The sequence below is a fragment of the Aotus nancymaae genome, unplaced genomic scaffold, assembly GCF_030222135.1.
Source record: "Aotus nancymaae isolate 86718 unplaced genomic scaffold, 86718_ANA_hifiasm-v0.15.2.pri h1tg000131l, whole genome shotgun sequence".
NCBI lineage: Eukaryota > Metazoa > Chordata > Mammalia > Primates > Aotidae > Aotus > Aotus nancymaae.
Window position 1 is genome coordinate 2,429,457 of NW_026988546.1, and position 14,368 is coordinate 2,443,824.

General features: G+C 45.0%; 1 protein-coding gene across 1 annotated transcript in view; it reads left to right on the forward strand.

Moving 5' to 3' along the window:
* The window catches only part of CNGA3 (cyclic nucleotide gated channel subunit alpha 3), a 67,953-nt gene that overhangs the window by 34,888 nt on the left and 18,697 nt on the right, over positions 1-14,368 (forward strand). The window contains exon 3 of the mRNA XM_012475873.2: positions 13,245-13,358. Coding sequence (XP_012331296.2) covers positions 13,245-13,358 — 114 coding nt within the window. The remainder of the gene's footprint in view (positions 1-13,244; positions 13,359-14,368) is intronic.

A 14,368-nucleotide genomic window follows, 5' to 3' on the forward strand; every position in this document is an offset into this window, starting at 1 on the left:
AGTGAAAGTGCAAAGGGTGAGTGGACGCCGCACTTCCAGATGGATTTTTATTGCCCACAGACCAGGAGATTCACAGGCGGAGGAGACCCACAAGTCGCAAGTGTGGCTGTTTTGGCCAGCGCAGCTGTTTTGCCTGCACCCCGGCGCAGCTGCTCCCAGTGCAGAGTAAATGGGACTGTGTTCCCACTTAGCCAGCAAGGGGAGCTGAAACGGGGAGCCAGGCCAGGAGATTCCCAGTCAAAAAAAGCGCCACGAACCTCAGAGCCGTGGTTTCAGTGGCGCAGTGGGTCACCACACGGGAAATCACACAGATCCCAGCACCTATTCAACAGGTGACCAGGTCATCTGGTAGAGAGCTGACCATTGAATGAAAAAATAAAAGGCTCTGAGGCAGGGAGCCAGGAGATCAGGCCCGGCTGGTCCCACCCCCACAAAAACAAAAACAAAAACAAAAAAACAGCAATTGGAAATGCTCGGGGTTGAGAGTTTCACAGCAAGCACAGCTGAACCCGGGATGGTCCAGCTCTGTAGAGGAGGGGCGTCTGCCATTACTGAGGCAGACTGCCATTGCTGCAGCAACCCACCAGTACAGAGAAAGTCTGTGATTACAGAGGCGGGCCAACATTGCAGAAGCACCTCTAACTACACCCATATAAACAGGACTGCAGGGAAGTTCACATGGCAGCTGGGTGGAGCCCACAGCAGCTCAGTGAAGCCTCTGCAGGCTGAGAGTGAGTAGGCTGCCTCCTTGTGGGCAGGGCAGCCCTGAAGAAAAAAAAAGGCAGCAGTACAGAGGAAACTCATAAAGCCCTAACTTCCTGGGACAGAATACCTGGAAAAAGAAAAAAGGGGGTTTATGAGTTCTGCTGCTACAGACTTAAATTTACCAGCACAGCAGCTCTGAATGAACAATGGGGCTCACAGCTCAGCACCTGAGCTAATATAAAGGACTGTTTCCTCAAGCAGCTCCCAACCACCGTATATCCAAAGAGTCACCTCATAAAGGAGAGCTCAGACTGACATTTGGCAGGTATCCTTCTGGGACAAAGCAGAAGAAGAAACTGGTAGCAACTTTTACTGTTCGGCAGCTGCTGTAAGTGATCCCCAGGCAAGCAGGGCCTGGAGTAGACCTCAGCAGTCCTAGAGCAGAGAGACCAGACAGTTAAAAGGAAAACTAATAAAGAGAAATAACATCATCAACAACAAACAGAATGTCCACTCAGAGACCCAATCAGAAAGTCAACAACTACAAAGGCCACAAGTGGATAAATCCACAAAGATGGGAAGAAACCAGCGCAAAAAGGATGAAAACACCCGAAACCAGAACATCTCTCCTCCTACATGGGATCATAACTCCTCACCAGCAAGGGAACAAGACTGGATGGAGAATGAGTGTGATGAAATGACAGAATCAGCCTTCAGAAAGTGGGTAATAAGATAATTCCGTGAGCTAAAAGAACATGTTCTAACCCAATGCAAAGAAACTAAGAACCTTGAAAAAAGATTTGACGAAATGCTAACGAGAATGGACAACTTAGAGAGGAATATAAGTGAATTGATGGAGCTGAAAAACACAGCACGAGAACTTCACGAAGCATGCACAACTTTCAACAGCCGAATTGACCAAGCAGAAGAAAGGATATCAGAGGTCGAAGATCAACTCAATGAAATAAAATGAGAAGGCAAGATTAGAGAAAACAGGGTAAAAAGGAATGAACAAAGTCAACAAGAAATATGGGACTATGTGAAAAGACCTAATCTACATTTGATAGGTGTACCTGAATGTGACGAAGAGAATGCATCCAAGCTGGAAAATACTCTTCAGGATATTATCCAGGAAAACTTCCCCAACCTAGCAAGGCAGGCCAATATTCAAGTCCAGGAAATACAGAGAACACCACAAAGATATTCCTCTAGAAGAGCAACCCCAAGGCACATAATCGTCAGATTCACCAGGGCTGAAATGAAGGAGAAAATGCTAAGGACAGTCAGAGAGAAAGGTCGGATTACCCACAAAGGGAAGCCCATCAGACTCACAGCAGATCTCTCAGCAGAAACCCTACAAACAGAAGAGATTGGGGGCCAATATTCAACATCCTTAAAGAAAAGAACCTTCAACCCAGAATTTCATATCCAGCCAAACTAAGCTTCATAAGTGAAGAAAAAATAAAATCCCTTGTGAACAAGCAAGTACTCAGAGATTTCATCACCACCAGACCGGCTGTACAAGAGCTCCTGAAAGAGGCACTACACATAGAAAAGAACAACCAGTACCAGCCACTCCAAAAACACACAAAATGGTAAAGAGCATCAACACAATGAAGAATCTGCATCAACCAACAGGCAAAACAGCCAGCTAGCATCAAAATGGCAGGATCAAATTCACACATAACAATATTAACCCTAAACATAAATGGACTAAATGCCCCTATCAAAAGACACAGACTGGCAAATTGGATAAAAAGCCAAAACCCATCTGTGTGCTGTATCCAGGAAACCCATCTCACATGCAAGGATACACAAAGGCTCAAAATAAAGGGATGGAGGAAGATTTACCAAGCAAATGGAGAGCAAAAAAGAGCAGGACTTGCAATTCTCATCTCTGATAAAATAGACTTTAAAGCAACAAGATCAAAAGAGACAAAGAAGGACACTACATAATGGTAAAAGGATCAATGCCACAAGAAGAGCTAACGATCCTAAATATATATGCACCTAATACAGGAGCACCCAGATACGTAAGGCAAGTTCTTAACGACCTACAAAGAGACTTAGACTCCCACACAATAATAGTGGGAGACTTCAACACACCATTGTCAATATTAGACAGATCAACGAGACAGAAAATGAACAAGGATATCCAGGACTTGAACTCAGACCTGGACCAAGCAAACCTAATAGACATTTACAGAACTCTCCACCCCAAATCCATAGAATATACATTCTTCTCAGCACCACATCACACCTACTCTAAAATTGACCACATAATTGGAAGTAAATCACTCCTCAGCAAATGCAAAAGAATGGAAACCATAACAAACAGCCTCTCAGACCACAGTGCAATCAAGTTAGAATTCAGAATTCAGAAACCAACCCAGAACCGCACAGCTTCATGGAAACTGAACAACTTTCTCTTGAATGTTGACTGGATAAACAATGAAATGAAGGCAGAAATAAAGATGTTCTTCAAAACCAACGAGAATGAAGACACCACATACCAGAATCTCTGGGACACATTTAAAGCAGTCTCTAGAGGAAAATACATAGCAATAAGTGCCCACATGAGAAGAAAGGAGAGATCTAAAATTGACACCCTATCATCAAAATCGAAAGAGCTAGAGGAGCAAGATCAAAAAAACTCAAAACCTAGCAGAAAACAAGAAATAACTAAGATCAAAGCAGAATTGAAGGAGATAGAGACATGAAAAACCCTTCAAAAAATCAACAAATCCAGGAGCTGGTTTTTTGAAAAGATCAACAAAATAGACAGACCACTAGCCAGATTAATAAAAAAGAAAAGAGAGAATAACCAAATAGATGCAATAAAAGATGATAAAGGGGATATCACCACAGATTCCACAGAAATTCAAACCATCATTAGAGATTATTACAAACAACTCTATGCACATAAACTAGAAAACCTGGAAGAAATGGATAAATTCCTGGACAGTTGCCTCCTCCCAAGCATAAACCAGGAAGAGGTCGAAACCCTGAATAGACCAATAACAAGGTCTGAAGTCGAGGCAGCAATTAACAGCCTACCACCCAAAAAAAGCCCAGGTCCAGATGGTTTCACAGCCAAATTCTACCAGACATACAAAGAGGAACTGGTACCATTCCTTCTGAAACTATTCCAAATAATCCAAAAAGAGGGAATCCTTCCCAAATCATTTTATGACACCAGCATCATCCTGATACCAAAACCCAGCAGAGACTCAACAAGAAAAGAAAACTACAGGCCAATATCCATGATGAACATAGATGCAAAAATCTTCAATAAAATACTGGGAAGCCAATTACAACAGCACATCAAAAAGCTTATCCACCATGATTAAGTAGGATTCATCCCAGGGATGCAAGGCTGGTTCAATATACACAAGTCTATAAATGTAATTCACCACATAAACAGAACCAAAGACAAAAACCACATGATTATCTCAATTGATGCAGAGAAGGCCTTCGACAAAATTCAATAGTTCTTTATGCTAAAAACCCTCAATAAAGTAGGTATTGATGGAACGTATCCCAAAATAATAAAAGCTATTTATGACAAACCAACAGCCAATATCATACTGAATGGGCAAAAACTGGAAGCATTCCCTTTGAAATCTGGCACTAGACAAGGATGCCCTCTCTCACCACTCCTATTCAATATAGTACTGGAAGTTCTAGCCAGAGCAATCAGGCAAGAAAAAGAAATAAATGGTATTCAAATAGGAAAGGAGGAAGTCAAATTGTCTCTACTTGCAGACGACATGGTTGTATATCTAGAAGACCCCATCGTCTCAGCCCAAAATCTCCTGAAACTGATAAGCAGCTTCAGCAAAGTCTGAGGGTACAAAATCAATTTGAAAAAATCACAAGCATTCCTATACACCAATAACAGACTTAAAGAGAGCCAAATCAAGAATGAACTGCCATTCACACTTGCTACAAAGAGAATAAAATACCTAGGAATAAAACTAACACGGAACGTAAAGGACCTCTTCAAGGAGAAGTACAAACCACTGCTCAAGGAAATAAGAGAGGACACAAACAGATGGAGAAACATTCCATGTTCATGGTTAGGAACAATCAATATTGTGAAAATGGCCATACTGCCCAAAGTAATTTACAGATTCAATGCTATCCCCATTAAGCTACCAATGACCTTCTTCACAGAACTGGAAAAAACCACCTTAAACTTCATATGGAACCAAAAGAGAGCCCGTATAGCCAAGGCAATTCTGAGCAAAAAGAACAAAGTGGGAGGCATCACACTACCAGACATCAAACTATACTACAAGGCTACAGTAATCAAAACAGCATGGTACTGGTACCAAAACAGAGATATAGACCAATGGAACAGAATAGAGGCCTCGGAGGCAACACAACATATCTACAACCATCCGATCTTTGACAAACCTGATTAAAAGAAGCAATGGGGAAAGGATTCCCTGTTTAATAAGTGGTGTTGGGAAAACTGGCTAGCCATATGCAGAAAGCAGAAACTGGACCCCTTCATGACACCTTACACTAAAATTAACTCCAGATGGATTAAAGACTTAAACATAAGATCTAACACCATAAAAATCCTAGAAGAAAACCTAGGCAAAACCATTCAGGACATAGGCGTAGGCAAGGACTTCATGACCAAAACACCAAAAGCATTGGCAACAAAAGCCAAAATAGACAAATGGGACCTAATCAAACTCCACAGCTTCTGCACGGCAAAAGAAACAGTCAGTAGAGTGAATCGGCAACCAACAGAATGGGAAAAGATTTTTGCAGCCTACCCATCTGACAAAGGGCTGATATCCAGAATTTACAACGAGCTAAAAAAGATTTACAAGAAAAAAACAAACAAGCCCATTCAAAAATGGGTGAAGGATATGAACAGATACTTTACAAAAGAAGACATACATGAGGCCAACAAGCATATGAAAAAATGCTCATCATCACTGGTCATTAGAGAAATGCAAATCAAAACTACATTGAGATACCACCTCAAGACAGTTAAAATGGCGATCATTAAAAAATCTGGAGACAACAGATGCTGGAGAGGATGTGGAGAAATAGGAACACTTTTACACTGTTGGTGGGAGTGTAAATTAGTTCAACCATTGTGGAAGACAGTGTGGCAATTCCTCAAGGACATAGAAATAGAAGTTCCATTTGACCCAGCAATCCCATTACTGGGTATATATCCAAAGGATTATAAATCATTCTACTATAAGGACACATGCACACGAATGTTCATTGCAGCACAGTTTACAACAGCAAAGACCTGGAACCAACCCAAATGCCCATCGATGATAGACTGGACAGGAAAAATGTGGCACATATATACACCATGGAATATTATGCAGCCATCAAAAACGATGAGTTCGCGTCCTTTGTAGGGACATGGATGAACCTGGAAACCATCATTCTCAGCAAACTGACACAAGAACACAAAATCAAACATCACATGTTCTCACTCATAGATGGGTGTTGAACAATGGGAACACATGGACACAGGGAGGGGAGCACTCTACACCAGGGTCTGTTGTGGGGGATGGGGGGGACAGCGGGGGGTGGGGAGTTGTGGAGATATAGCACAGGGAGAAATGCCACATATAGGTGAAGGGGAGGAAGGCAGCAAATCACACTGCCACGTATGCACCTATGCAACAATCTTGCATGTTTTTCACATGTACCCCAAAACCTAAAATGCAATAAATAAAAATAATAAAAAAAAAATTCTGGAGACAACAGATGCTGGAGAGGATGTGGAGAATAGGAACACTTTTACTGTTGGTGGGAGTGCAAAGTAGTTCAACCATTGTGGAAGACAGTGTGGTGATTCCTCAAGGACCTAGAAATAGAAATTCCATTTGACCCAGCAATCCCATTACTGGGTATATACCCAAAGAATTATAAATTGTTCTATTATAAAGACACATGCACATGTATGTTCATTGCTGCACTGTTTACAACAGCAAAGACCTGGAACCAACCCAAATGCCTATGAGTGATAGACTGGATAAAGAAAATGTGGCACATATACACCATGGAATACTATGCAGCCATAAAAAACGATGAGTTCGTGTCCTTCATAGGGACATGGATGAATCTGGAAACCATCATTCTTAGCAAACTGACACAAGAACAGAAAACCAAACACCACATGTTATGACTTATAGGCGGGTATTGAACAATCAGAACACGTAGACACAGGAAGGGGAGCATTACACACTGCAGACAGTTGTGGGGGGGTTAAGGGACGGTGGAGAGGGATAACAAGGGGAGAAATACCAGATGTGGGTGATGGGGGGGATGAAGGCAGCAAACCATCTTGCCATGTGTATGCCTATGCAGCAATCCTGCATGATCTGCACATGTACCCCAGAACTTAAAGTACAATTTAAAAAAAAAAAAGAAAGAAAGAGCCCTTTAAAAAAAAATGTCTTGCAGCAGTCAGAAGGCAATGAAGAGTACTGCATGCTTTTACCACAGGAAATCAATTTCTCATAGTTTATGACTCATGGTAGGCTAGTGACTTCAAGCCAGGCAATTGCTGAAATTAGACTTGTACTCTCTTATAAAAGCTATCACCTTTAAGGATTCCATTTTGAAGAAAGCCTCCCAAGTCCTTGAGAAAGACAATCCTGAGTTGAAAGCTGGCAAGAGACTCATTTAGTTTTTGAAGAGATTTCAGTGCATCTCAAATGAACAGAGAAGATATTCATGATGACAAGTTTTGTTTTTAAAGTGCTCTGAAATAAAAATGTGGAGTGCCTTTTCCCATTTTCAAAAAAAAAAAAAAAAATGTCAGGATCCTGGGATCCTGGGCCCAAGACCTTGGGAGAAGGATGGAGGCTGTAGGGAGCAGTAAGATTTTGAAGCAGAATGAAACTTTTCCTCTTTGTACCCCCTTGCCTACAGTGGGGCATGACCCAAGCATCTCATGGAGCTTCTAGACTCTGTAAGGCAGAGAAGGCAGTAACAGGGTCTCAGTCTGGCTCCTTCCGGTGAGATACTCACTGGAGTAGGCACCCAGAAGAAGGCAGGCCTGGTCTGCAGGCTGCTACGGCTCCTGCCCACAGTGTCTGCTTGACTTGACAGCACTGTGGTGCTGCTGACGCACCCTAACTCTGCATTGGCCAGTGACCTCCAAGCCTAGCTTGACCTGTGGCCTGTTCAAGAGGGCTCACAAGGCCTCTTAGAAGATGACCATTTGCAAAATGAATTGCTAGATCGTTAAGCCATGCTAATACTAGCCACTGACCTCTGGCTTCTAGCAGACTCTCTGCAAGCTCACTCTGGAATGCACGCTGACAGGGGTCACAGCATGCTCTAGGGTCAGCCACGTGGTTAGGGGCTCTAAATTAATGCCCTTCGACAATGCTATCTGTCGTCTGCATGGGTGAGAAAAGGTCCTCCCTTCTCCTTCCTTTGCACTTTCTGCGACCAGCATGATGGTTAACAGCACAGGCTCGGGGTCAGACTGCCTGGGTTTGAACACTGGCTCTGCAACTGTCCTGCTATGAAAAGTTGCTCAATGGCTCCAAGCCTCGGTTTTCTCATCTGCAAAATGAATCAGTATTAGTATTGCCCTCCTAGTGTGGTGAGGTTGCAGCAGATGTGAATGCAGAGGTTCTGGCACAGTCCCTGCTGTGTGGTTAAGTGCCCAGTTGACTCTCACTCCTGGTCTTGGAAATGATTACTTCTTCTTGTAGACCTTCTCTGGTCTCTTCTCCTTGACCTCAGATAGCCCCAGTGGACCAGGCATCTGGATCTGGCCATTTCCTGCCTGTGTCCAAGCCCTGCTGTCTCAGCCTGACCATCAACCGACACTTACTGAGCTCCACTCAGGCCCTGGCCCCACCATTCACATGGTAAATTGACAGATTAATACAGTATCTCATGGAAACACCATAGATATTTCAAAATGAGAGACATAAAGAGTGCTTCCTTTATGAGAGAGCTATGCTTTGTCTTACAGAGGCCAGAGTAGCTTTAACAGTCAGAAAATTTCAGAATGTTCCTTGGAGTCACCAAGGAGTGACAATGCATACTCAGGATGGGGTACAGTGGCCTCAGGGATGGAGGCTGGACCCCGCCCCTCCCCTGCTTCCCAGCCCAGCCCCACATCTGTCTATCCACCGATAAGGTCTCTATGTGAGACTGATTTGAACAAAGGACTCTGGTGAGTATATATATATATAAATTTTAAGGTTTCAAATCACTATTTTGGAGTGAGAAGGAATGGTCTTTGGACAAGCCATACATGTTCACATTGAAATTCCAGTCCCTTCAGAAAACTTTGAAATAAATGATTGAGAATTGGGGTACATGCGTGTTAATCGCTCTTTATCTTCAGTGATACCGAGAAGCCTGCACTGGCAACCTGTGTGTGGGGGTGGCCCCTCGCTGAGTGCCCCCAAGAGGAAGGCGTGACCAAGTCTCTGTCCCCTGAGACCTCCCTGCACCAAGGTCTTTCACCAAATTGGAGGCCCAGTTTTTAAGTTATTGGAATTATTTTTATAGTGGAAAGTCATAAGGAAGAATGAAAATACTTCATTTGAATAAAAACGTTTTACCCCCTGAAAATATCAAAAATATAAAATTGTCTTGAGTTTTTCATTTCTACTTAGATCTTTTTAGTTGGCTCAATTATTTAAAAGCTGTCTGGCACATTTGTGAGGATAAGGTAATAGAAAAAGGCTATTCTCTGCGACAGAGAACAGCAGCTCGGACCAAGGGCACCTTAAATCCTGGATCCATCTCCTGGTGTAGCTATTCTGAATGAGCTGTGGGGCACAGAGGTTTGTTTCTGACAGAAGAGAGGTCTTTTTGTGTTACTCCCTGAGTGGAGCCCAAAGCAATTATCACCAAAGAAAACCATTTTCTTCCCACTTCTCCAGGACCAAAGGCTTAAAAACACACTGGTTTCAGTGCCTCATTACATGTGGCCAACAGCAGTGGATTCCAATGATTCAAGTTCCTCAGGGCTTGAGAAGGGGGAAACTAAGTGTCATATTCCCCAGCCTTGTGCTGAAAGGCCACCTCTGTTTACTCTCATGTCCCCAAACCCATCTTGGTGGAAAACACCAGATGCTCCACCGAGTGCAAAGTTAATTACCAGTTCCAGTTCTCATGGGAGCCCCTGTCCTCACCCAGTGACAAGAAACCTTCACCTTGCCAACATTAACTCCTCTTTGCAAATAAATGTAGAACTTGAGCATTACAAGGTGAAAATTATGTTGTCTTTCAAAGCAGTCTCTCCGTTCTGCTAGTTGTTCTCATTCTTGCCAACTATCAACTTCAGGGGACCCTTCCTTGGAAGGCATCGTCCGCCCATGAGATCTTAGAATAGCAGCCTGCAAATGGGATGGAAGCTCCAGGGCTGTCCTGGTCTGGTCTGTTCATTTTACAGAGACTGAGGCCCTGTCAAGTCCTTGCCCCAGGCTCTTCCACCAGCCACAGGCAGGACAGAGCCTGGTCCCAGGACTCTAATTTCCCAGGGAGGCTCTAGCTCCCCATTCTTGTATTAGTTGCCAAAAGTATCTCCCTTTATTCAGTGTGTGCTTGAGGACTCCAAATGTCACCTCAGACATTCAGTTCCTTTCCTCTCTTCCCACCTCCCTCCATCTGCCTGGTAAATCAGTTTCTGGGAGGAGTAACTAATGGGGTTTACTATGTAAACACCCCCAGGCATTTAATATGGGTAAAGCTCTAGAGCTAAAAGAAAGACATTGATCTGGCAGAATTTCAGGCATTGAGAAGGAAGTGGGACCCCCATCAGGCCCCTGGAACTTGCATCCTGTAAGGCTCTCCCTGTTCTTCCTGGCTGGTTGTGCCTTTAAGGGCACTGAAATCCACATGAAATTGCCAACTTTTGCTTTATTTGCTTTCCTGAAGATCAGGAAACTTAAGCCCAGAGAGGGTTAGTGATCATCCCTCAGAACACTCAGCCTGCAGGTGCTGGAGCAGGGACTCAAACCAGGACCTACCACCTTTCCACGCTGCCTCCTCCCCCCGAGTGGGCGTCATAGATCCTGTTCACATGCAACAGCTCTCACTGCGCTGGTTGCAGGCCTGCTTTGTAATCCAGGGTGGGTTTTGCCCTCCTCACCCACCCACCAGCTCTGATGTCATCTGATTCCTTTGCTGCAAATGCAAATAAGTCTGGTCTCAGGATGTGCCCTCATGCAATTAGCAGAAACCAGACTACACTAAAATGCTGGGCTGACTGTTTGGTGCCTAGAGCTCCCTGAGGAGCTGCTGGTGGCGGCAGAATACCTCCATCCTTGGGATTGCCTCCAGATCTTCCAGGCACACAGGCTGTGACAGGGCCCCCACCCAGCTATCAGCTGCCATCACCACCACCCCCATGTCAGCTGCTCAAATCCAAGGACCTCTGCCACCTCCTCCTGCAACCAACCTAGGTACATTGGAACATGCATCCCACCTTTATAGTATACAGAATATGAAGAGGGCAAGGGAATCGTAGCTTCTGGACTGCAGCAGGGCCTCTGACAGGGTCTTTTACATGTACACAAATCAGATGAGAATGGGTTTCTTGTGAGTATAAGGGGAGAATTCAATCCGATGGTTTGGAAAACAAAGAGCCATGCCTACGGTGCAGCCGTATGGATTAGAGCAGTGTCTCCAGTGGCATGCCACAGGGCTCAGTCCTCAGCTGTCCTATTAATTTTATTTTCATCTGTGCCACATAGGAAAATACAGGGCAGCTTCATGGAGTGGATGACAGCAAGTTTTGAAATGGTAAAGTGTATGTGGTTGGCATACAGTAAAGAGTCAGTAAATGGCACGTGGTTTATGTATTGTGTTTGTGAGTAGGATGGTGTTGAAAGGAAAGGTGAGTGTATTCTCTACATACCAAGTCTTCTAAAACATCGAGTGATTCAGATCAATGGGAAGGTCCAATACTTAATTCCAAGAAAAGTAATTGCACATGCACAAGCAGGGGTCCTCTGGCTGGCAGCAGCCTGTGTTACAGGACTGCTTTGGGTTTTTGCTGATGGTAGCTGGTGACCATCAAAAACACACAAAGCAGCAAAGTCTTCCCAGCTTGGGCTCCAATCACAGCAGGGTGGCCTCAGTGTCTCTGCCCAGTCAAGCAAGACCCCAGGAACTCGCTCATGGGAGAAGGACCATGACAAGGAAGAGACTTGACCCCAAGGAGCAATGGCTGGGTGAGCTGGAGGTTTCTGGCCTGGAAACCCAGATGCCACACAGGTCCCTGTCAGTCATTAAAGGTAGAAGATGAAGCTGCCAGACTCCCTGTGGTTCCAGCAGAAAACATACCTTCAATATGGGGAGGCTGAGGGAAGGAAGAATCTACGGGCAGGTGGGGCAGTCAAAGGATGGCCCAGACAGACTGGGTGGTGGGAGCCAGCTCCCTGCTGCTGGAGAAGGCAGGGAGGAATCTGTAGAAGAGAGGAAGCAGCAGCCCGGCCACTGTGATTCAAGGACTCTGACTTCTAATCAATCACCAGGGAGAGACTGAAGCTTTTCCCTGGCGTTAATTCTTGCCTCCTTGTTAAGAAGGCTGATTAGGTTGGAACAAGTCACATGATAGAATTAATTTGTCTTGCCTGGGCTCCTCAAGACTCATAGACTGAAGTGCAAATCCCTAGAGGCCAATGCCTGGCTGGCTTTTAATCAGGCTGATCAACTCTCAGCCCCAGGAGGTTTAAAAGAAAGGAAAATATTCCCAAACACATTCCTAGTCTTATTCCACGCAATTCAACCAGACTTTGCTGCTGCGACTGGTGCTCGTATGGAGTTACAGGCACCTGTCCTTTCTGGGCTCACACTTTCCACAACAGATTGCACAGGGGAGGCACCACCCCTTACCTCTGCTTAGAAGGAGAGAGAGCCTAGAGTTTGGCGAAAGGGACGATGGGAAGTGGAGTCTCATTTGAAAGCACTGTACAAATTATTTGAACTGTGTACAGAAGCCAGGTCAGTTCTGTACAGTATTCCAGGGCCTTCGTGTTAACCAGTGGGTTCCCAGGAAGGCTGCCAGACAAGCCCACAAGACACTGCCCAGGCAGTGTGGCTGCAGCACATGCAGTGAGAAGGGAGGATCAGGAAGGGCTTAAGGAGCAGGGATTCAATTTGCCCTCAGAAGATGAAATTCAGTAGGCAGAGAAGTGTTGGAACCAAAATCCTCGTTCTAGGATCGTTTTGTGGAAGCAGCTACTTTGGCTTGAGATGGCCCCAGGACACCTCCCCCCACCATATCCCCCGCCTAGTGCTTTGATGAGGGCCAGACCAGCATGTGCTGCCACTTCCCCGTCCCTTCACCTAACCCTGGACGGTAGCTACCTTCCTCACTGTAAAAGAAAGGCCACATTTATCCCAAAAGCCAGGATCTGCAGGAGGCAAACAAGTGGGGAGCCCCTGGGATGAGGATCTGTGAGGGTGACTTTCCCTATTAAACAGGACATCTGACCATCTCACTCCTGGCTGTATCCAGGAGGTAGATGGGCTTGAAATCAATTCTGCTTGCTGCATATCTGATTTCCTAGAGCCCACTTGCCGTGCGAGGAGACATCGTCTGTGCTGCAGCCGGGGATCACTATGGAGACCAGAGGACTGGCTGACTCAGGGCAAAGCTCCTTCACCAGCCAGGGGCTCACCAGGTAACTGATCAGACTCAATACCCACCTTGGCATGGGGGACGCTTCAGCAGAAAGAAGATAGCGACCTCTCAGGAAGAAGTGCTAGGTGGGGGTGAAGCTGAAGATTTGGAAATGAAAGGGTCAGGAGCAGAGCAGCCCACAATCTATCAGTGAGTAATTTCCTCTTGGGTCAGATGTTCTGAGCTCAGAAAAGTCTAAGAAAAACTGCCTTTATCAGTTTTAGAAGAATTCAGGAAAAAAAGCCAAGCAGAGAAGGTGGTAAGAGCAGCCAGCCGCGGGAGACCTTTGATTGGGTGGACACAGCGGTGTGCTGAGGGTGATGAGGGTGAGGTCTGAAATAGCTCTGGCAGGGTCTCACAGGTGCGCCTCTGGACCCCAGGCAGGTGTCCTTGCAAAAGCATTTGTTTGCAAGATTAGTGAGACTCCAAGCTCTGCCTCCCTCTGATGACATCCGTACTCCAGCTTCAACAGCTACCCCATCTTGAGGAGGTCATTTCACCTTTTCAAGTCTTATCTAGAAATGCATCTAACAACGGCTACCCCACAGGCGGCTTGAAAGCTGCATCAGAGCCAAGCCACAACTCATGGCAGGTGCTCGGCAAACACCAGGCTCATTATTTCTTTCCACCACATTGTTTTTTCCAACACCAGAGTTTTATGTAGTCATATATTCTACACTTCACACTTAAGGTTATTGCAAAAGAAATTCACTTGTCTACTTATTCTTCATGCTTTTCATTATGAAGGATGCTACTCCACCACTGTTTATTTAACTAGTCCATTGCAGCTGGGCATTTAAGTGATGTTCTGTCTTAATTTAAGACAGATTAACAAAATGCTGTCTTAAGGTTCTTTGTCATAAGAAAGAAAGAGAACACCTTTACATCAGCTCAGTAGGGCTGGCTATCTCAGGGAAACAGAGCCAGCAGGGCTCGAGGGAAGGGACCTGGGGAGGCAGCCGCCTTTCCCCTCCCGTTTTTCTCATGGAGTTTTGTGGTCTTTGTGCTTCT